The sequence below is a fragment of the Myodes glareolus genome, chromosome 12, assembly GCF_982192425.1.
Source record: "Myodes glareolus chromosome 12, mMyoGla1.1, whole genome shotgun sequence".
Classification (NCBI taxonomy): Eukaryota; Metazoa; Chordata; class Mammalia; order Rodentia; family Cricetidae; genus Myodes; species Myodes glareolus.
Window position 1 is genome coordinate 82,455,789 of NC_142037.1, and position 26,107 is coordinate 82,481,895.

The following is a 26,107-nucleotide window of genomic DNA, read 5'->3' on the forward strand; positions in this document are numbered from 1 at the left end:
CTGTCCTGGAACTCTCTACACAGATTAAGCTGGTCTTGAACTCACAGAGTTCTGCCTTTACTTCCTGAGTATTGGGATTAAAGGCACACACCACCACACCCTGCACAGATTTCACCAGATGATACCTATTAATTTTTCCCACCCCATTTTTGTTACTAAATGGGTTGTTTAGGATTGACTGGGATTGTGACACAAAAGTTAATCTATGTTGCTGGGGGAGTCACTGGCCACCCAAGGTGGCATCTAGGATGCCGCTGCTGACCCCCATACAGTCATCTTTACCTGCTGTACATGTTACAACTTAATTCCATATGTATGTGCTATAACATTTCCTAGATACTAGGTGGGGGTGACATAGCGCCTCCCAGAATCTCACAATATGGCCTTTTTACAAACAGACTTGCTGCAAGGGTAACTCGTCTAGGTGAAATATCTAGGTGAAGGATGGGCTGTTAATCCAACGAGAATGACGTCCTTACAAGAGAAGAGAAAGACACACAGGAGGAAGATGGCCATGTGGCAATGGAATGAGACACTGACACAATGTCTTTGAGCCAATGGCTTCACTGTCACCAGAAGCCAAGAGAAAGGCCTAGATCAGCACCCCTCTCCGACCCCTAGTCTTCAGACAGAGCACAGCCTCCCAACACCTTGACTTTGAACTCCCAGCTCCCTATCATGGGTAAACACTCGAGCCCTTTTAGAACTCTGCACTACTTCAGTTCCGGGAGCCCTGGGAAGGGAGCACACCATGTAAATTCACATGTTTGTCTTGAAGACAGGATTCTTTCCTTCAAGAATGTTTCAAATCACAAGTGAACCCTTTGTTACAAAAGCTTGTCACTGCAGGCAGGCTGCAGGCATTTTAAAGGGTTTGGTTTTTGGAACCTTGCCTGTGTCTTCCTACCTAAGAATACTTTGTATCCTTTCTAGTCCTAAATCTGATTCCTGAACCACAACCTCCTAGTGAGGCGCATGTGTGTCGTCCCCACTACCCACCTCCTATCCAGTGGTTGGAAATCTTCCCTGCATTGAGAACCTGCAATCTGGTGAGGGAGCTGCCCTCCCTTTTCTCCCTGGACAGTGTATTTCCTTTTCTTCTTCTGTTTTTTAAAAAAGATTATTTTATGTATGAGTGTGTGTGTGTGTGTGAGAGAGAGAGAGAGAGAGAAAGAGAGAGAGAGAGAGAGAGAGAGAGAGAGAGAGAGAGAGAATAGATGTATGCCATATGAGTGCAGGTTCCTATAGATTCCAGGAGGTGGTGGTAAGGTCCCTGAAGATGGAATTACAGGTGGTATTTTATGTGGATGCTGGGAACCAAACTTGGGTCCTCTGTAGAACAGAAAGTACGCATCACTGCCGAGCCATCTTTCTGTCCCAGCAACAGCATTTTTCAGGCTGAGCTGAGCTTTACCTCTGTCCTGACAGCCAGCAGCAGCTACGCTTGTAAACCAAGGGACGAAGTTACAAAACAGAGACTCTCTGGTTCCTTGTGTTGCAACCTCAGCGTTACAGGATTCTCTGAGTCAGTCATTGTCACTTGCTCCCGATAACATTGCTCTTCCTCGTCTCTGTCATCAGGGAGGAATGTGCAGATGTCCCTCAGGACTCACCCTTGTTTTTATTCCCTTATCAGCTCACCTGAGAAACCTACCCACTTTCCCTCCTGCAAGGGGTAGAATCCACTTGCCACTGTGTGACGGAGCTCTGGCCCCAGAGTAGGAACAGAGCAGGGTTGAGAGGTCACAGCCTCTAAGCGTAGTTCCATGGTTTGTGGCCATTCTGTCCCGAGTGGTTCTCCCGGGAGAATGGGATGCCCTTCCTTCCGCTAGCGAGGTTCCCCGGAAGGCGGACTAGTCAAACGCATAAACTCTAGAGATGCTGTATGCTCCCCCTGAGATGCCTCGGGAATCTCAAGGGCAGAATAAAAGCTGAAAATCCGAGAAAACAAGAAGGGTGATTTCTCTCCAGCCCCCAACCCCAGGAGGCACCGTGGACGGGTGAACAGCAAAGCCAAGGTCTAGCAGGAAGATGTCAGGCAACTCCTCCATCTTCATTGCTGCTTCCTCTGCTGTCACATCTTAGCAGAAATGTTAATTCAGAAGACAGAAATGTTTCTAAGAACTTGGGTTCCTGCCCTGAGGATATGATCTGCTCCAGGAGGGCTGCTCCATGGCCTTCTGTGGGAAGTGAGCATCTGTGTAAATCAGGGACTTTAGGTCCACTCTGGCAGGCCCAGGAGACCATCGCTTCATTCCGATTCTCCTGGCCGCCGTAGTCATTTTTCAAACTGCCACAAACCTTCCCATCACAGTGGACATGTCCTCACACATACCCAGGGGACAGGCTGGACTAATTATTACTACCATCTAACTTCTAAAACACAATAGCAACATTTAAACATGGGTAAGGGTCAAGGAGAAGAGGGAGCAGTCAGTCATGATCACTTAGTCACTGTAAGCCATCATTCTCAGAGTGTGGTCCTGGGACCAGCAGCAAGGGCATCCTGAGAACTGTGTGCAAGCCCATCCTTGGCTCCTATCCCAGTTTCATGGAGTCAGACACCGAGGGGTGGCGCTCATCCAGGTGTGTTCATGTGTGTAAAGTTAGAAAGTCACCTAGGGATGGAGCACCGTGGGTAGAGTGACTGCCTAGCACGGGCGAAGTCTTGGATTTGACCTTGTACACCACATAAGATGGGCGGAGCGCATCTGTAACCCCAACACTGTGGAAGTGGAGACAGGAGGACAAGAAGCTCAAGAGCATTTTCAGATATAAAGCATTTGAATTGAGACCCCCATCTCAAAAAAATAAGTTAAAAAAAGAAAAATACAGTTAGAAATATTAGCAAGAGCCCAACTTAGCAGCTCTTCTTTCTTGCTGCTAGCCAGCTCTTACATCTGTGTATAGAACCCTCAGCTGCCAGCTATTCACACCCAGCCTGGAGCGGAATGCCAGCTTCCCTGCCTCTTTGACCCTGCACGCTAGAGAGAATGAGGAAGGACTTTTCAATGGCTAGGTAGGAAGGAAGGCAAGGCTGGGGCATTCCTTCACACCCAAGCAAGAGGCTGAGTTGGAAAAACTCCTAAGACGCGCACACGAGGCTGAGATCTGAGGAAGGGCATGCGGTAGAGCTTGCGTCACTAAGGAAGCCGACTTCTCAAGTAACCCGGAGCTTTGGGACACGGGCGGGAGCTTGACTCTAACTGTCAGAGCCCATGTAAGTACGCCAGCAAACTGAAGCATAGAACGTGTTTGATAGCAGCATCTAATCCAGCCTCGGCTGCTGCAAAGTTTTAGGTAAGAGAGATGACAAGAAAGAACCAAGTCATAGAAACAGTGAATGGACATCTTTCTCCTCAGCCTCCCAAAGGCAATGCCGCTGCTCTCTCCTGAGGTTGCTCCTCAGTCTGTGAGAGTTTCTGTTGTTCAGAGACCAGACACTCCGAGAGGCCAGTGTGGAAACAGACTCTCTTGCAGCATGCATGCCTTCAGTCAGCCATCAGCAGACACGGGCTCAGAACATCCAGCTCAGCTGCTAAGAATGATGGATTGTTTTTAAGTGATTGAAAAAAAAACTGGAGGCTATTTTGTGAGTACATGGGAAATTATACAAAAGGCAAGATGTGCTGGCTCACACTTGCAACCCCAGCACTCGGGAGGTTGAAGCAGGAGAATTACTATGGGTGTGAGGCCAGTCTGGGTTGTAGAATGAGACTCTGTCTCAAAAACCACGAGGGTGTGAGCACGTACACATACATAATAAATCAATAAAATTCAATAAAAACTTAAAAGGAGTATTTTTTTAAAAAAAGTCAGTTAACAGAGAAAAGAAACTATACAAAGCCCGACAGTCAGTGCATGTAGCTGGTTTTATTGGGACAGCTCCACCCACGTGCTGGCAGAGTGTCTGGGGCTGTCTCTACACTCCAAGGACTGAGCCCAGCTGTCACTACCACGGTCCTGCTTAGAAAAGGCTGCCGATCTCTGCTTAGAAACAAGTCTGAGGTTTAAGATTTCAACCAGACACTGACCAGGTTCAGTCATGGACATCCACAATCCAGGCACCTCCACAGCCTGAGTGCCATAGAGTCACAGGGTCCTCCTTCCTGGTCATCCTCACTCGGACCTCTGGACTCCTGGGGGAGGGAGGCTCTCCCGTGTGAACACCGGAACCACACATGAAGAAGCCAGCTGGCTTAGGACATCTGCCTCTCTAAGAACCGCTCTCCTCTATTTCACTCACCATCCATCACACAGTACCTGAAACATTTTTGACCCATTCTAACTGCCAACAATTGTTTTCAAGACGGCAAGTCACTACAGCTTTTTCGCCTCAAAAACACTTTTTAATTATATTATCCATTTCCTTGCTCTCGATATTGAAAAGCTGAGATGCCTACAAATCAAGCCCTGGTTTGAACATAAGCCTCTGGCTGCCATTCTCACGCCATGCTAACCCCTGCTGCACAACTCCAGTTGAGGAAGCTTACAATCAAGGAAACGCCCATTCCTCTGGAGCACTATGCTTTTAATATTAAAATCAATTCATCTCTATTAATTAATAATTAATCAATAATTAAGTCATTAACATCTATCAATTAACTAGTAACTAATATTAATATTCTTTTCTTCCAGATTTCTGAGAATTGTCCTCACCAGAGCTATCTGTTAGAAGGGCAAAACACATCTCACACAAAGCGAATCCTGTGATAACCCAGGCACCTGACATCAGAGTCCAACATAAGCAACTCAAAGCGGCTTCCAGCAACATTACAAGAATGTCAGGAGGAGTGCGATCCGGAGCTCCTCTTAGAAGCTGGGTACGGTGGTACGTAGCCTGATGCCTTCCATCTAAAATGACACAAGAAATCTTTCCGGAACAGCACTTTGCTACAGACAACGTTCAATGTGTGACCCACTCCCTTGCTGCTATTTCTAAAACTCCTGGTGTGGTCCAGTAGGAAGTGAGGTGGGAGGGGAAGGGTAAAGAGGTAAAATGAACACAATGCCAGCAGGCCACGTGGGCTCTCAAAGGCCTATGCCCGCGCAGCCCGAAAAGCAGACGCTGGGCTTTGGAAGAGTCACGTTGTCATTTCGGCTTTGAGGGGACTGGTGGCCTCAGGGCCTCCTCTGTGGTTCTAAGTCACTTCCAAAGCCGGCTTGCTTTGAAGCAGAGCTGGCCTACTCCGGACTGCTCAAGGATGGGCTTCCGAATTTGTGTGTCTTTTAAATCTGAGGGCTGTGGTAGAACCCGAAGAAGGTCACAGAGAAGCGGCTTGACTTACCCTGGGGCCAGGGATTTCCTGGAGAATTCCAGGGTCACTCTCTCAGCTAGAGGCACAGGCGGAGCAAAGCTCCCACGCCCCCCCCCCCAAGCCCCTCCTCATCGCCCCTTCCTGCCATCACTCGTAGAATTCAGCCCAACTCCAAGACCACAGTCACTTGGCATCGAGAGAATGAAAACCGGAGTTTCTAAGAGGCAGGCTGGGGCGGGGGGCAGGTATCGCATTTATTCCTGCATCCTTGGCGTCTGACCACCGAAAGGGGTCGTCAAAACTTTGTGCCTGGTTTCCAGCCTGCAGCCAGTCCGCTCCCTGCTGCCAGTGCGGAGTCATTCCCCGCCCGGTGGCACCTGCTTCGCAATCTCCCTACTCCCGGAGACCCCGCCCCAGCTGCCCGTGCACACGTACCCATGGTGGCGACTCCAAGGTTCCTGGCGGGCGACTGGCGAGCCGGAGTTCAGCCACCCTGACTTTGTTTCCAGGCCCTGCCCAGCAGGCTACCTGTGGGGCAGTAGGAGTGCGAGGCGGGGCCGGCCAGGGCTCCACCCTTGGAGGAGCGAGTTTAACGTCGCTCAAACCCTGCTGCAGAATACCTGTCCCTGGCTGCTCGCAGACCCTGTCGGACAGGGCAGGTGCAACTGTCCCACGTAACAGGAGCATCTGGAGAGGACTCCCTTCGTGAGTGGTCACCTGGAGGCTTGTTAAAATGTGTGGCGCCAGGTACCACCTTGAGATTTGCGGAGTCAAGAGAGCCAAATTGGGGCAGGGAACCTGCATGTTTGAGAGTCTAAAGTGCTTGTGCTGGTCTTGGGACCCCACTTTGCAAGCAGCAGCTCAGAGAACCGTTCTGCCTTTGTGTGGGAAAGCAAAACGGACTGAAACAGTTTGTGTCCGGGTCCTCAAACTTGCTCTGCAGCTGAAGAGTCCTGGAGTCCCGCTGCCCAGGCTCGCCCCTCCCCAGCTCTGGGATTACAAAACTGGAGCACCTGGCCTGGCCATTTTTCTGCTTTCTGGTCGGCTTTGAGGAGGTTTAGGCTTTGGAAGCCTACAGAGAAGCTTTACGATGGAGATGAAAGCGAGTTTCAGCCATTTGTTGACTGTTTATTTAGGTATTTATTGAGGAGAAACTCCCCACCCAGCCCCAACGCATCTATCGTCATCTTGAGTTCCCAGCTTCCGCCTCCCCAGTGCTGAGGTTACAGGTGCCCGGCAATTGTCCTGAAAATGGCAGCGAGATCCCGTAACGTAGGATGATTGTCTTAACGGCTGAGAGTACACTCACCAACATCATCCATCTACAGAACTGAAGCTCTATCCCATTAAACAACTCTGCAGTTTAATCTCCCTAGTCCCTGGCAGCCACTGCTTTCCTTCTCTGAGTTAGACCCCTCCAGGTGTCCTGTGTGGGTGCACTGAGCCGATCCACTCTTAGTGGGGCTGGCTTCTTCCACTTAGCAAAGTATTCTCAAGGTTCAGTGGCAGGGTCAGAACTCCCTCTCTTTAAGGGCAATGAGTCTTCTATTGTATTTCATGCCTCACTTTATTGATCGGATCACCCATCCTTATCATCTGCCCTGAGGAACTCACAGCCACCCTGCTGGGAGGTGGTGGTGTGTGGGCAAGGCAGGGGAAAGCCCTTTCTCAAAGGCGGCTGCACCTGTCCTTCCCCTTCCTTCAGTGGGCCCAGGAGGAAGAAACTTCTCCCACCCTTGAGTGGTTGATACCAACTAACAGCTGACGTGGCTGGCAGACTAGTGGCTGCAGGTGGAGGGACCACGGATGGTGGCATTGGCCAACGGGGAGGTGGGCAGACACTTCCTGTTAGCCAGCCCTGGGGACAGAGGTGAGGCCGCTGCTCCTCCTTCTGTTGGTCTCCTCTGCAGGGTGGACTTTGTGTTTTTGCGCTCCTAAGCCTCAACATCACGGGCCTCCCTGGAAAGCACCCCTGCTCCCATCAGCGTTTCAGTGTGGTCCTGGTTCAGCACCCAAGGAGTCAGAGACCTCGGGGTCCTGGACAGCGGCTAGTGATTTAGCACGTGGGAGGCCCGTGCTGTCTCTCCTCTGCTTATTTAACCCTTCACTCAAACATTAGTCATTTATCACCTCCAGGGTCAAGGGCTGATGACTGCATCAGGCACACTGTGAAACAAACAACATGGTCCTTTGTCTACAGAGCTTGCATTCTGCTTCCCAGAGGATGGACTGCTCTTTGGCGTGTGGTGGGGGCGGCAGATCCGGGGGTGTCTATGTCCTCTACACCAACTTGGAGAGTCACACTGTGTGACCTCTCTTCAGCTCGCTTTCCGCCCCCACCCCTCCGGATCTTAGCACTCTAACAGATTAAAACAGCCCAGCTGCTTAAAAAACCTGAACTGTACTCTCTCCTGGCTCTGGGAGTGCTAAGTGCTAAGGAGAGCAGGGTGGTGTGCTCCCTCTGAAGGCTGTAGAAACGATCCCTCCTCCACTCTTCCAGCTTCTGATGGCTCCTGTGGTCCCCGCTGAGGCCACAGGTCTTCAGACACCCTCTGTCTCTGTGCACTCTGTCTCTCTCCCTCTCTCCTCTGAGGCTGCTTGCCAGGGGACTTCAGTTCCTGGGAGACTGATGGTTAAGGGACCTTTGGAATAAGCAACAAAAGTGAATTCCACAGCCATCCTTGTGAAGAGTGGTTCTGAGTGACAAGGGAGGGGGAGATTTAAAGCGTAGGAAATGAAAATCATTTGGTCTGAGGAAAACACATTTGGGGAGGTGTTGCTGAGGACCCGGCTCGGGCTGTCACATGCAATAGGCAAGTGCTTACCACTGAACGACATCTCCGGCCCAGTGAGGGTTATTAGAAAACAGATGGTGGCGGACCAGCAGCTAAGTTCAGGCTCCCTCACCGAGACTCTGGAACCAAGAGACTGGCAGAAGAAATGTGTGTGTGAGAGTCTATTAGCCCTCTGATCCTCAGAATATCAAGAAACGAAACCCAGAACATGGAAATGGTTCTTAGAGGACTCAGTTCTACCCTTGTGTTGTGCCAAACTGTGGTGCCCTGTTTACCACATCAGGATGCATCAAAATGGGGCTGGAGACTGCTCAGTAGTTAGAGCACTTGGCGCTTTCCCAGAGGACCTGGGTTCAGTTCCCAGTGCCCATGTGGTGGCTCCCAGCCAACTCCAGTCCTAGGGTATCTGATGCCCTCTCTGGACTCCACTGACAAAGTGTGCACATGGTGCACAGGCATGCATGCAAGCAAAGCACCCATACACATAACATACAATAATAATTAAAAATTAAAACGATGCAGCAGTATAACTGGGTACTCCATATCATTGTTAACTGACACTTTTTAAACTTAGCTAATGAACTTAAAATCACAACATTTTTTGGCAGATTTTGTTTTCAAGTCTAGATCTCAGTCATCCTTAACCCCTGGTGTTGGTAGTAATTCATCTTTATCACAACATATGCAAATCCTATGATTAAAATATTCATTGTCGTCCTGGGCAGGTCGTTTCTCGAAGCATTGTTTTGCTTTTCAGTGTTTTGGTTTGCGAAGTTTCTAGAATATAAGAAAGGAGAAAAATACATCATGAGCTCCTGTTTTTGCAGCAGCTGGCTTAGGTCCTCATGGCCGTTCGCCCGCCTTACCTCAGAGAACACCGTTATCCATGTCTCAGGGAGGTGAAACTGAAGTGCATGGAGACTTCACAAGAAGTCACACAGTTGGTGGGAGGGCAGATTTTTTTCTCCTAAATGCTTCCTGCTCCTGCCTGGTGAGGTCGTCTTCCTGTCTGCCAAAGTCTATGCTCAGTCAGAAGGCTGTGGCGCACCCTCTCCCACTAAGCTTCGCTGTGTTTGACTAGGCCCTCTGACCCTAGCATACGATGGGAACTTAACCCCACTGCAACAGGGACCAGGTGGAACCCCGAGAAAAGATTGACATGATTGACATCATGATATCACCGGGGGACACAAGGTCCCTTGGGTAGACCTTTGGTTTCATTGATAAAAGAATTTAAAAGTGGAGTCAGAGGAGAACCCCTAACAATTTTTATTGGCATTTGGGAGAAAAACAACAACATGGGCAGGCGGGGGATCTCAGCAGATGCTAGGAGGAGCAGGTGGAGGAGGAGAAAGGGAAAAATGATTTCAGAGTTCCGAAAGCAGGCAGATTCAGCAGTGAGTGGAGCAACTGTGTTAACAGGGGGCTTTGGGAGAGGGACACACATTTTTGATATATCTCATTAGTGGGGTACCCATTCCTTCACATTTTTGATATATCTCATTAGTGGGATACCCATTCCTTCACATTTGTGATATATCTCATTAGTGGGGTACCCATTCCTTCCGTTTTTAACCTCTGTTATATGCTTTCTTTTTTGAGACATGAATGAATTTCATGAATTCCAGGTTGGCCTTGAACTCACTATCAACGCAGAGGTGACCTTGAACTCACTATCAACGCAGAGGTGACCTTGAACTCACTGTGCACGCAGAGGTGACCTTGACCTCTGGATGCTCCTGTCTCCACCTCTCCAGTGCTGGTATTACAGACACATGCCAACATTCCTGGTCTATGTAATTCTGGAGCTCAAACTCAGGGTATCTGGGCAGGCAGTGTACCAGCTGAGCCACATCTGCATCCCTGCCCTTTGTCTTATCTGTCTTCAGGTCTGTGCTGCATTTTTACCTATGGCTCCAGACTGGTCTTTAGTGTGTAAAACAGTATTTTCTCTTTACCACTGTCTCATTCTTTCTGGACAAGGGAACTGCCTGCTGTCTGCATCAGAACCACAGACTAAACCGTATGAAACAGGGCCACTGACTGTCAGTCACGCTTCTGTCTGAGAGGAAGCTGGGATTCTTATTTATACATCGCGAGTGATGCCTGGGAGGCAGATGGCTGCGGAGGGCCCTTTGCTCCTGCTCCTGCCTGACCTTGCCCTAGCGATGAGAGGTCTGCTCCCCTTACTGGGATGCTCTTGTTTTCCTGGAGTGATGAGTTATTATCCACAAGGAGGTGTGGTACTTTCACACTCTCGCTAGAGAACTCTTTCACCAAGTGATGGACTTCACCGTGTTATGACACTGTGAGGGCCCCCCTTACCAGACGTGGTCCAGTGGCCTTGGGCCTCCCATCCTTCAGAACTGTAGAAGTTAATTACGGCTCTTTTCTCAGAAATCTCCCCCACCTGTGGCATTATGTGACAGTTGCACAAACAGCTGTCAAGCTGTAAGGAGCCACCCCTTTTCTCAAAATAGCTCCATTTCACCTGAGGGAGCAAAAGTCACCAATTTACAAACCTTCATTATGAAGTTGAGAGAAGAATAATCAGAGCTGGGGTTTCGTTCCTGAGATGGTGTTGCAGGGCCTCTCCTATGCACAGAGTGGCTTGGCCGTCACCTCAGGGGAATGGATGGGTTGTAGCTCTGTCTCACCATCTGCTTTAGCAACTATGAATAAAGTCATGTGGAGATGCAAGCTTGGGGGTTAGGGAGAGCACACTCTGGAGGTAGAGCAACAATGACAGTCAATGCCCCAGGGGCACACCACTGTCTTACCTCAAGTTAAGAAGGAAACCAGCACCCACTGGAGCAACAGTGGCACAAACATCATGGGAGTTACCAATCACTTTCTGACACTTTCTGATTAGATTTAAGTTCTGTCCACAAATTGCTGGGGGCTAAGAACCTGTGGTTCCACAGGTCACAGGCCCTAGGGGGAAACCTACTACTATTGTTCTGCAAAGTGGACGTAGTACATTAAACTGATTCCTAAGGACTTACTGTTATACTTATCGATCAATGCATCTCTCAGCCCACAACAGAGAAACTTCTATTTGCAGTAGATGAATAACACAGAGCCCCACAACTGGCCAAGGTGGAGAGAGCAAGAGATTGAGGAATGTTCAGCCCTAAATGGAACATCTGTACTGTGTACTCTCCCCAAGGCTCAGGAATCATTGTGTAAGAAAGGGCAGAAGGACTGTGAGAGTCAGAGCTGGTGAGTGTGCACAAAGAAACAGTATCAGTGAGTGTGTACAAAGAAACAGTATCAGTGAGTGTGTACAAAGAAACAGTATCAGTGAGTGTGTACAAAGAAACAGTATCTTCCAGGTGTAACAGGGCAGCTGCAATAGGAACACACAGCAGTTAGGAGAACATGCAGACAACCCATGCAAGCTCCAGCCCGACCAAATCCCGCCAGGAGAGAGGAGATGGGCATGAAGCCCCGCCTCTACGGAGGGACTATTAGCAGTTGACAGCTGCTGGGAGGAGAATCACGGTTTTCTTTTTTTTCCCCTTTTATTGAAAGTAGATTTTTTTTCTCACATAATATATCCTGATTACAATTTCCCCTCCCGCGACTCCTCTGAGCTCCTGCCCACCTCCCCCTCCCATCCATATTCACTCCCTTTCTGTCTCTCATTAGAAAACAGTGGGCTTCTAAGGAATAGTAATTAAATAATAAAATAGGATAAAACAAAAGCTAACACATAGAAATTGGACCAAATGAAAACAAACAAACAAAAAATTCAAAGGAAAAGAGCCCATGAAAACACAAGAATCAAGAGAACCCACTCATTTGCATACAACTAAACCGGAAGCCGTAACATATACTCAGAGGACCCTACGCAGACCCAGGCAGGCCGTGTGTGTGTGTGTGTGTGTGTGTGTGTGTGTGTGTGTGTGTGTGTTGCCTCAGACTCTATGGTCTCATATGAGGTTAGATCAAGCTGCGGAATCAGGTTTTCTAAAAAACAGTGTTGTTGCCACTGGGAGGCTGACCATACAAGTGGGAGGCCATATTCCCAAGAGCACATGAGCTCCACAGCTTGGACTGGACAGGCGGAGAAAAACATATAAAGAGGACCCAATTTAATGCGCAGAGAAGCTGGGGTGGTGGAGGGGCTGAGAGAAGCTGGGGGAGGGGTGGATACGGTCAATTTCATTGTAGAAAATTCTCGAGGGACTAATAAAATATTAAAAACTGATGAAAAATCAAACCATTTTGTAGAAAAGCATGTATCACTTTTTGGGAGGAGTGGAAAATAAAGGACACCAAATAACTCTTCACAAGTTTTCCTCCCCAAGATTCTTAAAGACAACCCCCCCCCCCATTGAGCACACTGCCTATCCAACAAGTGATGCACACACTCAAAGTGCTTCACAAAGTGCTAGGAAAAAATTCCGAAAAATTCTTCCAGGTAATTACATCAAGTCCAGAAAGGAAGCAGAGATTCTTGCTGTTTATTTGCTGTTTGCTTTGATGCCTTTAAAAAACAATGCTGGGCTAGAGAGATGGCTCACCGAGTGAGTTCTTGCTGTATGGCTGTGAGGACCAGAGTTCAGATCCCCAGAACCCACATAAATGCTGGATGGCCATCACAGCCTGCCCATAATCCCAGCACTCAGAGGCAGAGATGGAGGATCACAGAGCAAGCTGGCTAGCCAGAGTAGCCAAATTGGTGAGATCTGGGTTCAACTGAGAGACCCTGTCTCCAGGAATATGGTGGAGAAGTCACGGAGATTCCCAACATCAATTTCCAGCCTTCACATGTGTGCACACACATAAAAGAGAGGAAACAAAGTCGAAATCATCCTAAATTGTGAAGCAAGAAAGTGGCAGTACCTCAGTCGTTACTAATTCATGTGCCAATGATATGGAGTTGTTTATTATCTGATATAAGAAATGCTCACACTTACATAACTGTCGTACTTAAGCTAAACCCTACAAAACCATTCACTTTCACACGCTTAGCATTGATGATGGAGTCTTAGGGAATTACTCTGGATATCTGTCTTTGTGACTTCATATAGTATTGTGAAAAATCTATATTTAATACCTGGAAAATAAAGGTGAACTGTTTGGGGATATTTCTTTCTTATTAGTGCTCCAATAAACCATAGCATACTTAACGAGTGGATAGCCTGACATCCCCAAACTCCTTGGAAATTCTAAGAAATATTCAGCAATTTATAAGTTGTTGGGAGAAGCATCCAAAAGACACTATATCTGGTTTCCAAATGTATGGCCTCAAAGTAAGAAAAATCAATGAAAAATCAAATTGCTTTATATTAAATATATATCACATTTTGGGGAGGCCATCAGTAATTTTTTACCTTAGCTTCATATCTCCAAGATGTTGATGTCAAAGAGAAAAATTGTAACTATGTATAAACAAACCAAAACAAAAGAACCAAGGAAAAACAGCAACGCCATCTTGACCAAGAGTCCCAGGCCAACACCACCAAGAATAAGACAAACATTGTGCCCTAGACAGGACAGGCTGAGAAGGCCCTAATACTGGTCCTGGAGAATTCCTGTCCCAAATGCATAATTTGGTCACAGCGAACTAGAGAAAGTGATAATATTACACAAGAACCTACTAGTCCACTTCCCAAATATGAAGTTTCCAAAAATAGTGAGAGGCAGGACTCAATAGATTGAATCTCTCTGTATGTTATATACATATATGTATATATGTAATGATAATTATAGAAGTGGTCATGAGTGAGGGGAGAGGTGATGGAAATATATATGAAATGCTCTTGCATGAATTCTTAAACAAAAAATAATAAAGTAAAATATTTAACTTACATGACAGTGATTTTAGCTATTTATGGAGCTGTACGACTGTCACTGTACTTGATGTTAGAACATTTTCATTGCCCCAGAAGGGCCCTATACATGTGGCTGCCACCCTCATTCACCCCATTTCTCCCAATGCCAGCTGATTGCCAGTCTCTTCTCACTGCCATGGAGTTGACTCTAGACAGTCCTTGGATCTTCTGGGACTGCCTTCTTTCATGGCAACTACTTTTTTGTCATTTGCTCTTACAGAAACTAACCTCTGTAATTATAAACAGTATAATTACACTTCTGCCTCAAGGTGTACTAGCTCTAAATTATATGTATTTGACTCGTCAGTTTGGAAATGACATTAATACCGATTAAAATTCTTCTTTTCTAACACCTCCCTCCCCCTCTTCCAATTAAGTGCTCTTACTGGTGCTTTTTAGATCTGTAATGGGTTCTTCGACAACTTTAACTTATACTGAGTCTGCTCAGCTTCAGGGATTTCCTGGAGCTATTTTATTTGTATGCCCTCCGGCTTCATGAGCTTCCTGCATGATGGAATGTTTCAACCTTGGAGGAAACTGTTACATAATAGCCGGGTCTTGGTCTTTTCATCAATTGTGGCAGGGGTGGGGATGCTAACCAGCAAACCTGTTACAAGAAATAATTTTTACATACAGGATTATATTAGGACTGCAAGGTTTTCTATTTCCTTCATGTTTTATATTTCAAAAAGAAAAATCTAGTACTCATGTTAAACTCTACAAGTAAATATAATGGTCCATTCCCCACAGTCTTCTCATATGCCTGCCCAGATCACAGTCACCCACGTCATATCTTCAGAAAGAAAGCAGGGTGAATGGGACAAACTTCCAACGGCTGCCAGGCACTCACCAACTCAGGTTGAAATTGTTTTTCTTAGGAGCAAATCTCCCTGGCAGGCAGGTAACAGAAGAGAACGGTGGGGCAGAAACAAGGCTGTAAATGAGTAATGCTGATAGCTGGCACTGTGTTGTTTCAAGGTTCACGGTACACTTGTCTCTCTAATGATCCTGTACGCCCACAACCACAGAAATCACCCATAAGAACATTCGTGATTCTGGGTTTTGTCAAAATACCACTTGGGCTTTCGGAGCTAGTTTAAAACTCTGCTGAGTGTTTTCCCAACACTCAACTTCTGTCTGCGAGGGAGGAGGGGGCAGGGAGCCTGAAAGGAAAGCAAGCAGGGGAGGCTCATTTGTTTTTCTTCTTTGTCACTCTCAGGCTGTCGTTGGCTGACACAGTCAATTAACACAAGCTGGGATAAGATAGGATTCAGAACAACTGTCCTCTCTCTTCATTAGAGAGCCGTCTGGTTAGAAACCCAAGTGTGGCCTCTCCTGGGTAACTCAGTCATTTGTGACAGGGACCAGACCTGACCTTAACACAACTAACACTTCCATGATGGAAGTGTCATTCGGTCTGTAAAACCCTGCACATAGACAGCACCACCTGCCAAGAATGAAAACAAAGACCTAACCCATCAAAGGTCTGTAATGTGCTAACCTTGCTTTTTAGCTTCTGTAGCTCTGCTGAACTGATCTATTTAACTGAAGTATGTCATCCCAAACATGGTTTTTGTGCTTGAGAGCTCAATCTGAGAAAGGCTGGATGCTACACTGGGATCTGAACACCTAGTATAGTTGCCAGTCAGCTAATAAAGACTTTTTTATGGGCTTAAACCCATGCCCAAGCAGTTTTCTCCAGTAAATATCCTACAACACAGAACCATACATACTTTGTACTCAGTCAGTGTCCCACATAGCATGGTCAACTGGGATTGTGTGCCATGAGTATTACAAGTACCTTACATTGATGGGACATCATGGAACAGTGTGGACAGGACTACTGACCTATCTCCTCAACCCACAGACCTGTTCCAGTGTTTCCCCAGACTTCACTTACAAAATACACACAAAAACAAAATTATTAAGAATTCCAAGATGGGGTACTGGAGAGATGGCTGAGCAGTTAAGAGCACTGACTGCTCTTCTGGAGGACCTGGGTTCAATTCCTGGCACCTACATGGTAGCTCACAGCTGACCATTTTTCAAGTTTTAGGGAATCTGGCACCCTCACACAGACATACACACAGTCAAAAACACCACATAAATATAAATGAATTTTTAAAAATTTCCAAGATGATGGCACCAGAGCCCTAGTGAAGTACAGGACCTTCTGAGTGTGTTGTGTGGGGGATCACACAGGCCACAGACCCACACAGATCACTAGGGTTTTATTTACCCTTTCAAAAACTATTAAAAATGTCCCAAGGGTTAGAGATAGTTCAGGTGGTAAAGCAACCTTGCGGGCATGAGGGCCTGAGTTCAATGTCCAGAACCCAGGTAAAAATGCCAGGCATGGTGGTGTGTATTTGTAAATGTCTGTGCAGAGAAGGAAGACAGGAGGATGGCTGGAGTTCTTTGGTTGGTCAGTCCAGACCTATTGGTGAGCTCAAGGCCAATGAGAGACCTGGTCTGAAAGGAAGTAGATGGTATTCCGGAGGATGGCACGCAGGATTGTTCTCAGGCCTACACGTGTAGGCCTGTGTGCCCATGAATATACTCAGATATCTGCACACACATAAACACCCTCGCATTAAGAAAGAATGCTCAAGGGGTTCAGCATAGATATTAATCCCTTCCCAGTCCCACTCTTTGTTAGTAACACCCTTGGTGACAAACTCTCTGTTCCAAACTTTGGAAACAGACAATATTGATTGGAGTCTCAAGTTCAGTGTTTATTACATGAAACTGGACACATTCCTAAGCCTTTCTCAGTTTCAGTTTTGTCCAATGTGAAAATTCAAGTGAGGAGCCATTTACGGTGGTGGCAAGGATTGAGGGAATGAGGAACAAACATCTGGTCCTAGGGGTCCCATGGAGCAGCGTTCAGAGTGATCGCAGTTTTTATTACTGAGAGAGTGAGTCATGCGTTCAGGGAACAGTGTAAGCCAAAGGGCCCGAGATGAACCCATGCTGGTTCAGCTCATGAACTTAGATCGGTCACAGGAAGGATCAATCACGACCGCCCACTTGACTAGATTTAGGATCACCCAGGAGACTCCTCTGCACCTGTCTCTGAGGGTGTTTCCAGAGAGGGTTGACTGAGGAAGAGAGAGAGGCTCACCTTGAGTGTTGGGGGCACCGTCTGATGACTTGGGGGTAGAGAAGTGGACAGAGAAAAGCATCATGGCAACACCAGCCTTCCTCGTTCTTCACTTCCTGTTCCGCTGTGCTGCAAGCAAACATCCTCCAGCTGTTGTGGGCGGGATCCTGCCACAGAGTCCTCACCGCCAGGCTGCGCCCTCAGACCTGAGTAAAGACGGACCTTTGTTCCCTTAACTGCCCAGGCATGTGGTCACAGGAATGAGAAAAGTATTGAATGGAGCCACATTCCTTTTCCATATCTGGGATCCCCAGCCTTAAATGCAGTCAGTAACTTGCCTATTTCATACAGAGATTTCAGATGAGAGACAGTATATGAAAATATTCTGTAACAAAATACAGATGTCAGGGGGAGAAGTGGGGGTGAATATGATCAAAATGTACCATATGACATTTTTGAAGAATAAAAGTAATATATATGAAATTTTGACAAGTTAGAAAATCATCCTGTCCAATAAAGGCCAGTCTATCTTTGCTTCCTAATACAAAATACACTGAACCTAGAAAAAAATACAGGTGTTAAAAACAGATATATCTGGGTGTAGTGGCGCACGCCTTTAATCTCAGCACTTGGGAGGCAGAGGCAGGCAGCTCTCTGAGTTTGAGGCCAGCCTGGTCTACAAAGAGAGTTCCAGGACAGGCTCCAAAGCTACATGGAGAAACCCTGTGTCAAAAAAACAAAACAAAATAAACGAACAACAACAACAACAAAAACGAAAACAAAAAAAAGGAAAGCAGGCTGAGTGAGCCATGGGAAGCAAGCCAGTAAGCAGCATCCCTCCATCCTCCATGATCTCTGCATTAGCTCCTGCCTTCAGGTTCCTGCCTTCAGGTTCCTGCCCTCATTGCTTTTAATAATGAACTGATATATGTAGCTATGAATGAAATCAAGCCTTCCCTCCCCAAGCTGCTTTTGACCGTGGTGTTTATCACAGTGAGTGTAGCCCTAAGACACCATTCTCATTTTCGGTTCTTTGCTTGTAATTTCCAGTTTCTCTTTGATGAAAAACTTTCACTTACACAGAGTTTGTCTTTAGAGGAAGTGTGTTGGGAAATCATCTTCTAATCCTGGAGACAGGTTCCCTAAGTACAGCGACTGGGGAAGCTAATACTCTTCCTGAAGATAAGAGGTGAATTCAGCTCCATGTTGTCAGTGGATAAAACAGAAACAAACAAACAAACAAAACTCCTAGAAACCTTTACCCCCTCTGAATGTAAAAGTAATATATTTTCATGTTAAAGTTTTGGAGACAATTCTGAAGAATATAAAGACAATTTATGGCTGGGGATACAGCTCAGTGGTAGAAACTTTGATTCCACCTGAAGCAGAAAATTGGAAAAATATCTAGAGATATCCGACGTGGGATTCCTCTCTGTATGCTGTGAATGCCATTGGTTAATAAAGAAGCTTCTGGGCCTATAACAGGGCAGAATAGAGCTAAGTGAAAAAACTAAACTGAATGCTGAGAGAAAGAAGGCATAGTCAGTGAGATATCATGAAATGAACAAGCAGCCTCCGCCTACAGATTGGCACCCAACATGGGGCATGAACCCATGACCCTGAGATTAAGAGTCTCATGCTCTACCTATTTACCATTATTAATATTTTACTGTAATCTGAAACTGTTTCACCATGTGCCAGTGAGCTCAGCAGCACTGGGTCACACCTTTTGCTGTTTTATCCAACCTTACATCTCAAGAACTTTCCCATGTCTTAAGTGTGCTTCTGCAATGAATATACTTCATTGTAGGTGGGTAGCATACTGGACAGATTTCTTCCTCTTTGGACCTTTAGGTTAGTTTCTGATTTGGGAGTCCTTAACCCTAAAATAATTTGGGGTCCATAAATGTTTATGTCTTTCCAACAAGTTTGTTTGTATAAGTTCCTAGAAATTGGGATGGGCCAAAGAGTTCTTTTCACACATTGCCAAACTGCCTTCCAGGGATGTTACTCACCTTTAGAATGTATGAAAGTAAGGAGGTAAAGGTACTGAATATGGAAAAATTCATATAAAAGAACTAATATTGTACTTAATGCCCCCACTTCCAAGATGGTGATGGTGCCTGCTGATGGAACTGCCTGTGCACAGAGGGGCAAGCGATCAATGACTCACCACACAGTGGTGGGTTAGCATTACATCTGTGAAAACTTCTGCCTTCCTATCTTTCTATGCATTAGTTTTTGTTTGTTGTTTTGGAGACAGGATTTCTCTGTGTAGCCCTTGCTGTCGTGAAACTCACTTTGTTGACCAAGCTGACTTTGAACTCACAGAGATCCACCTTCTTCTGCTTCCTGAGTGTGAGGATTAAAGGCATGTGCCACCACTGTCTGACTCTTGGTGGCTTCTTATCCTGACATCCCATTCTGTGGTGAGCTCTGCCCCTTCTTCAGTCAAAGGCACAGAGGCATTGTATGTTGTGGTCCTGTGTGCAAAGCAAGAAGCTACAGCATATGTGGTTTACACTTGACTCTTGTGTGCACAGCAACGGCTGTAGAGGTGCTAGGTTTAATGTTTGTTTTTCAAGATTTATTATTTGGGGTGTGTGTGTGTGTGTGTGTGTGTATGTGTGTGTGTGTTTGTCTGAATATATATGTACATCATACATGTGCCTGGTGACTTACTGTGGAGGTTAGAAGGCAACATCAGATCCCCTGGAACTAGAGCTATGGATGGTTATGAGCCACCATGTGGGTGCTGGGAACTCAATTTGTTGCAAGGGCAATGAGTGTGCTTAACTGCCGAGCCATCTCTCCAGTCCCAGAATTGCTGTTTTTTAAACAGGCATTATTAAAGGCTGAATGGCTCTGGCTTGATCCCAAACCCAAGAGTAGACTCTACATTAACACGAACAATAGCCCTCATAAGGAGTGCCCTTCCTGTCAACTCTGGTCTCTTCAGATCCGAGTGGCCCAGGATAGGAAACTCTATGGGTCCCAAAAGGAAAGCACTTGACGCAAGGCATTCTTTTGTCATTGACTAGAGTAGGCATCTTGACTATGAAGATGCTTAAAAGCACATCCCTGAGTCATTGAGGGACAATTCGTGTTGTCACAGGGGTTGTGGACTTGGGACTCTAAGCTGCTGTCCTGGAAGGAGTCAGGACAGAGCCATTCAGAAGGTCTCTAGTGTCTGGCCAAGGCCAAAGAACAGCAAGTATAGAAAGGCAGGGTAGTGCTTTACTTCTCACGTGTGAGCACACCCATCCATGTGCTGCAGAGACACGGGCCACCCTCCTGATGACTTGGCTACAATGGGTGTGGTCAGAGATGAGCCAGATAGGGGAAGTCAGGTGACTTTTACAGCTTTTTGAAGAGGTTAGACCATTTCATTCTTAACAGCCCAATTCTCTCTCTCTCTCTCTCTCTCTCTCTCTCTCTCTCTCTCTCTGTGTGTGTGTGTGTGTGTGTGTGTGTGTGTGTGTGTGAGAGAGAGAGAGAGAGAGAGAGAGAGAGAGAGAGAGAGAGAGAGAGAGGTGTTCTTTGTTTTTATTTTTTACTTTTTGCTCTTTGGGGTGTTGCTACCTGCCACCCAACTCCCAAATAAATCCATGGAGACTAATTATTAATTATGAATGCCTGGTCTTAGCTTGGCTTGTTTCTAGGTAGCTTTTCTTAAATTATCTCAACTACCTTTTGCCTCTGGGCTTTTTATCTTTCTCTATTCTATATACCTTTTTTTATGTAGGAGGGTCATCTATCTATGTGTTACTTTCATTGGTTAATAAAGAAACTGCCTTGGCTTTTTGATAGGTGGAGTAGACTGAACAAAATGCTGGGAGAAAGAAGCAGAGTCAGGCAGACACCATGAAGCTCCTCTCTAAGATGGATGCTGGTTAAACTCATGCCAGTAAGCCACAGTCAAGTGGCAATACAGATTATTAGAAATGGGTTAATCAAGATGTGAGAGTTAGCCAAGAAGAGGCTAGATATAATGGGCCAGGCAATGTTTAAATAAATACAGTTTCTGTGTAATTATTTCGGGGGTAAGCTAGCCTGGATCCAGGCAGGAATGCAGCCCGCCACTCCTTCAACATTTTTTACTTCAAACTCCATGGTTTGCTGTGTAGCTGGGTGGCTGACCCCTGGAGTCCTCCTATTATCCTTTTCTTGTTTCTTGATCTTCTCTTCCCAGATTTCTCCTTCTATTTATTCTCTCTGCCTGACAGCCCCACCTATCCTTTCTCCTGCCTAGCTATTGGCCGTTCAGCTCTTTATTAGACCAATCAAATGTTTTAGACAGGCAAAGTAATACAGCTTCACAGAGTTAAATAAATGCAACATAAAAGAATGCAACACATCTTTGCATCATTAAACAAATGTTCCACAGCATAAACAAATGTAACACATCTCTAACTAATATTCTACAACATTTCTTCTTTTTGTCAAAATGAAAGGTTTTAATTTTTAAATAGTAAAACTATATATAACAAAAACAAATATCAAGTAAGAATTTATTAACAATATTCAGTCCATTTATATTTAGCAAATTTAGAGAAAACACTCCATTATTTATCTTATCTTGGTGATTTCAAAGTTTTATACCTAATTTCCTTTCTACCATAGCTAAGGAAAACTGTAAGTCTAACAATTTAATCTTTAACTCCGTCAAAGACCACAGAAGAATGTAATATACCTAACAACAGAGACATGTGGCTATCTGGACAGTCACCCAAAGTTCATCTGCAACATTGGGGCATCCATCCCAGCCTACAGGCCTAGAGTATCTGGCAGACTCTTCTGTGAAGCAGGAATCTCAAAGGACTGAAGGACTGTCTTGCCTTGTTTTAGCAAAGTTCTACAGTCTTCTTCCTGTGTCCTTGCCACATTGAAAGCAAACTCCATATGGAGTTTCTTCAATGCCTATCATCCTTTTATGAAGTAAACTGGTTCTTCCAGGAGTAGATATGCCTCACTGTCACATAAAACCCTAACTTAACAAAATATCTTGAATGCCGTATCTGTAGGTCTTTGAAGTGTTTGAAAGTCATTTATCTCTCTAATATATACCTGTTTAACCTTGAAAACATACTGAATCTGTCTACAAGTTTGATTATTATAGATTAACTACTAACCTCATTGTTATGTGATATTTTGTGTTCTGACAAATAAGGCTTATTTGGAGTCAGAGGGTCGAGCAAGCACTAGTTAACCACAGAGGCCTGGAGGTCTGTACAGACAGGAAACAGGAAGTGATAAGGCAGGGTGGAGAGAGGATCTAAGCCCTTTTGGATGAAGGCACTGACGAGGTAGGAAGCAACTGGTGGCTGTTCCCGGTTCTCCAATCTTCCAGGTTCTTACATCAATATTTGACTCCCAATTTTTTAGTGATAAAGATTAATTGGATTCACACTTCACCTCATTTCTTAACTCTACACTGAATTTTTTAATGAACTGCATAAGCACAATGCCCCAAACAAGAGGAGAAACATATACACAGTGTAACAAAAATAACTTTAAATTTGTGTCAATATGCCAAAATCCATGCCAATGTAAAATATCTGAGATTAACAGTTGTCTTTTTACCCTATATCCCTATATCCCCTTCCAACATTCATAACTCACCAAACAACCAAAGACCACCTATTCCATCTCTTGGGAATGTGGACAACGTGTGCTCCAGATGGCTTCCTGTGAGCGAAAGCACCTTTAGGGTCCCTGAGAAAATTTGAGATAGTGGCCAAGTCTTGAGAAGACCAGCTGTAATCTTTGTTGGTGGAGTACCACTTGCCAAAACTCAGGAGGTCACCCCTGATCAAACCCATCCATATTAACCAGGAAGAAATCCACAGCTTCTTGTCTCCTGTGGGAACAAAAACAAAGCCTCTTCTCCAAAGCAACACATCTTTTGCATTCCATTTTACAAAGACATTTTTGAGTTCCATTTTAAAGTTAAGGCATTCCTAAAGTACATAGGCTGGTTTATTCCCACAGCCCCTCTTTCAATTCCAGGACTCTCAGCAGCTCTCCTTTGCTAATCAGCAATCAAGAAATTCAAAATCAATATAGCAACATACAGGATCCAGCTTCCCTGCATACCTGTTTCCCATCTTGTGTGTTTCTTCTCTTATATTGCTTTTACTCTCTTTACTTTAACTCTTTTTAAAGACTACTATTTTTAAACTATTTATTTCTTTTTTTAAAATTTACTATGTGTTCAGTATTCTCAGTATTCTGTCTGCATGTATGCCTGTAGGCCAGAAGAGGGTACCAGATCTCATTACAGATGGTTGTGAGCCACCATGTGGTTGCTGGGATTTGAACTCAGGACCTTTGGAAGACCTGGAAGTGCTCTTAACCACTGAGCCATCTCTCCAGTCCCCAAACTATTTATTTCTTTCCATGACTGTCTGTACCCGTTTTCTTTTCTTTCTTAAGCCCACACCATTGGTAAACACACTAGAACCTGTTTAGAGTTCCCCACCCCCATCTGGATCTCGTTTACTGCGTATCTCTAGTCTTTTTTGACCATGTGAGCAAACTTTAAACTGCTTAGCTACAGCTGTGTCCTCCCCATGGCTATATCAGCTGACTCTGCCAGCTTCTAGGTTCCTGAGAGACAAGCCTAAAGCTCACAGCACGGACGGAGGTGTGTGACCAGAAACTGCATTCAACCTTCCTAGTTGTGTAATGCTGGAGCTTGCACTGTGGCAGGCATTTTTACTTAGCTTTTTGTTTCTTTCTACTTATTGTGAAAAAGGCTGTTTAGGTGTTCTGCTGTACGACAGTTTCTTAAAGAAGCCATGTCTGGTTTTGCTTTCCTCCAGCTTTCTCGGGCCCTAGAGATATTTGAGCTCAAATGTGGTTGTTGTTCTTTTTACTCTTTTGGCTCATTGCCCTTTGGGGGGCTCACCACCCAGTCCCCCAATAATCATATGGAGGCTTATTCTTTCTTATGAATGCCTGGCCTCAGCTTGGCTTATTACAGAGACCACAGTCTGTCATATCTTTCACACTCCAATGCCAGCTTCAATTTCAGTCCAGGTTCTGTCATCCTGGGCTCTGTGTATGAAGAATATGTATATGTTCCCCATAACCACATCTTTTAGACCTGAGAACTACGGTGAGGCTGTAACATCTGGCAGAAGCACCCTTTTCTCTGTTGAGGTGCTTCCCTTAGATTGGCTCGTTCTCCCTGATGCTCTGTGTAGGTTTCGTTGGTTCACACACTAATGACATTTGTCAGCAGGCTGTCCCTCACAGGCTGCATATATCACAGGAAATGGCATGCATGTATTAGTGTGAGCAGGAAGAAGACCTGACTTGCAAGGTTGCTGATGTAAGCTTGCGATCCACTTGTCAGTGTGCTCGTGTGGGTGGTTCAGTTTTGCTGTGACCCAGGTCATTTCCCTGCCCTGGTTTCCTTGTTTGCGTCACGCAGGGAGAATACTAGACGGAATGAACCGATTTTAAGAATGGTTTGTGGGGTTTTGAGCAAAACCTCTCCATCCCAAATGACTGGTGAAGTTGAGCTCAGAGGCTAAAAATAGCAGTGGCAACCTGAACAACCGGCATATTTGACAGCCCTGGGGCAACTATGCTCCTCAAAGGGAAGGCCTTAAGAACAAACGAATAAGCCAAAGTCACAAGGCCATTGAGCATGAGAACCCAGAATTTCCCCATGTTTTTACTGGGCTACGTATTATTTAACCAAGACAAAGAAGTGTACTGGGACACATCGTGTTCACCAGATGCTGTTGGGTCGGGAGGATCTAGTTTAGACTGGGGAATTGGACCCTGCTCACAGGGAGGGACAGTTTAAGAGCCCTGGAGAGCATCTACATTCAGGGTGGGAAGAGGAAGGTTTTGGATAGATGAGCTGTGGGGTAGAGGTGGAGGGAGGACAAGCTCCAAGTTGCTCAGCTTCCCTCTAGTTGGAGAAGCAGCCAAGGCCATCAGGGATGATGTGAGAACAGAAGCATGACTGAAGGTAAACATATAACCTTCAAAAGAACCACAGAGTGTCCAGTCCTTTCCACGGCTCAGAAAGCACACTGGGCAAGCAGTGTGTAGCCAAGCAGTTACTTGACTTACAGAAACAAAGAAAAGTATTTCCTGTACATCCCACGGATGCCCAAGAAGTTGGTATCAATAAATGGCAACTGCAGTGGCATTGATTAAGTGTGTCACGCCCATAACAGAAATGTAAATTTCATGGACGGCAAATTCCACAGGGCTGCTCTCCTGGCCCAGAAGTCTGCCTGCCACACACTAGGAGTTCAGGAAATGACTGAGCTCAACTCCACTTTCATTTTCTCTTGATGGGAGAATCGTGGCAAGCACTGTCATTTGCCTATATTTGTTAAGTTGTACATAGCTTAACATAATAGTCCAAGTTACACATTCCGTAAAAAGACAAACATATTCGAGTCCAGGCCCTTTGTGTTATAATTTAAAAAATGGCCAGGATTTATGCCATACAACAGAGCTCACATGGGATTTTTACTGGAAGAGGAGAGAGAAAGGGCAGAAAAAGGGACAGAGAAGGGGGTAGAGATGGATCTCTGGGGACAAGGGTGGTAGGAGAGAGAGAGAGAGAGAGAGAGAGAGAGAGAGAGAGAGAGAGAGAGAGAGAGAGAGAGGCCAAGGGGGAAGCTTCTGGTTGAGGTAGTCGTTCATTCCTTGGCCCCTACGGAATGTGTTGTGTTAGGTTCAGGACCACTTAAGTCTTCCTCCAGCAATGATACACTCTGAAGATGAGAAAACCAAAAGTATGTCCTCTCCCATCATACATGACATGCCTTTTTAGCCCAGGCCTTCCTGTTTTCTGTCTCTTCCTCGTTTTGATTTCTGCTTTCCACATTATAATCTTCCTGATATTATTTGTGAGACTAAAATGCACACCAGCCAGATAAACTATTAATAAGGAATTGTTTGTTTCCCTTACATTCTGGTGTGGGAGGTCCTTCTATCTTTGTGTTGCTTTCATTGGTTAATAAAGAAACTGCTTTGGGTCTGTTGATAGGGCAGAACTTAGGTAGGCAGGGAAAACCAAATGGCATGCTGGGAGAAAGGAGGCAGAGGCAGAGAGAGATGCCATGGAGCCGCCGG

The 26,107-nt window shown here is 45.6% G+C and overlaps 1 protein-coding gene and 1 long non-coding RNA gene across 2 annotated transcripts in view; both read right to left on the minus strand.

Annotated features, from left to right (window-relative positions):
- Positions 1–5,827, minus strand: part of Slc15a1 (solute carrier family 15 member 1) — a 42,043-nt gene extending 36,216 nt beyond the window's left edge. The window contains exon 1 of the mRNA XM_087912314.1: positions 5,694–5,827. Within this exon, the coding sequence (XP_087768440.1) occupies positions 5,694–5,697 (4 nt within the window). The 5' untranslated portion in view covers positions 5,698–5,827. The remainder of the gene's footprint in view (positions 1–5,693) is intronic.
- A 974-nt stretch (positions 5,828–6,801) lies between these two features.
- On the minus strand, positions 6,802–17,143 carry LOC125392200 (uncharacterized). Its single transcript, XR_007229425.3, has 3 exons — positions 17,021–17,143; positions 8,084–8,186; positions 6,802–7,900 (listed from the first exon to the last, which is right to left on the minus strand). It is a non-coding gene; the product is annotated as an uncharacterized LOC125392200 (long non-coding RNA).
- Between the last annotated feature and the right edge of the window lie 8,964 nt (positions 17,144–26,107).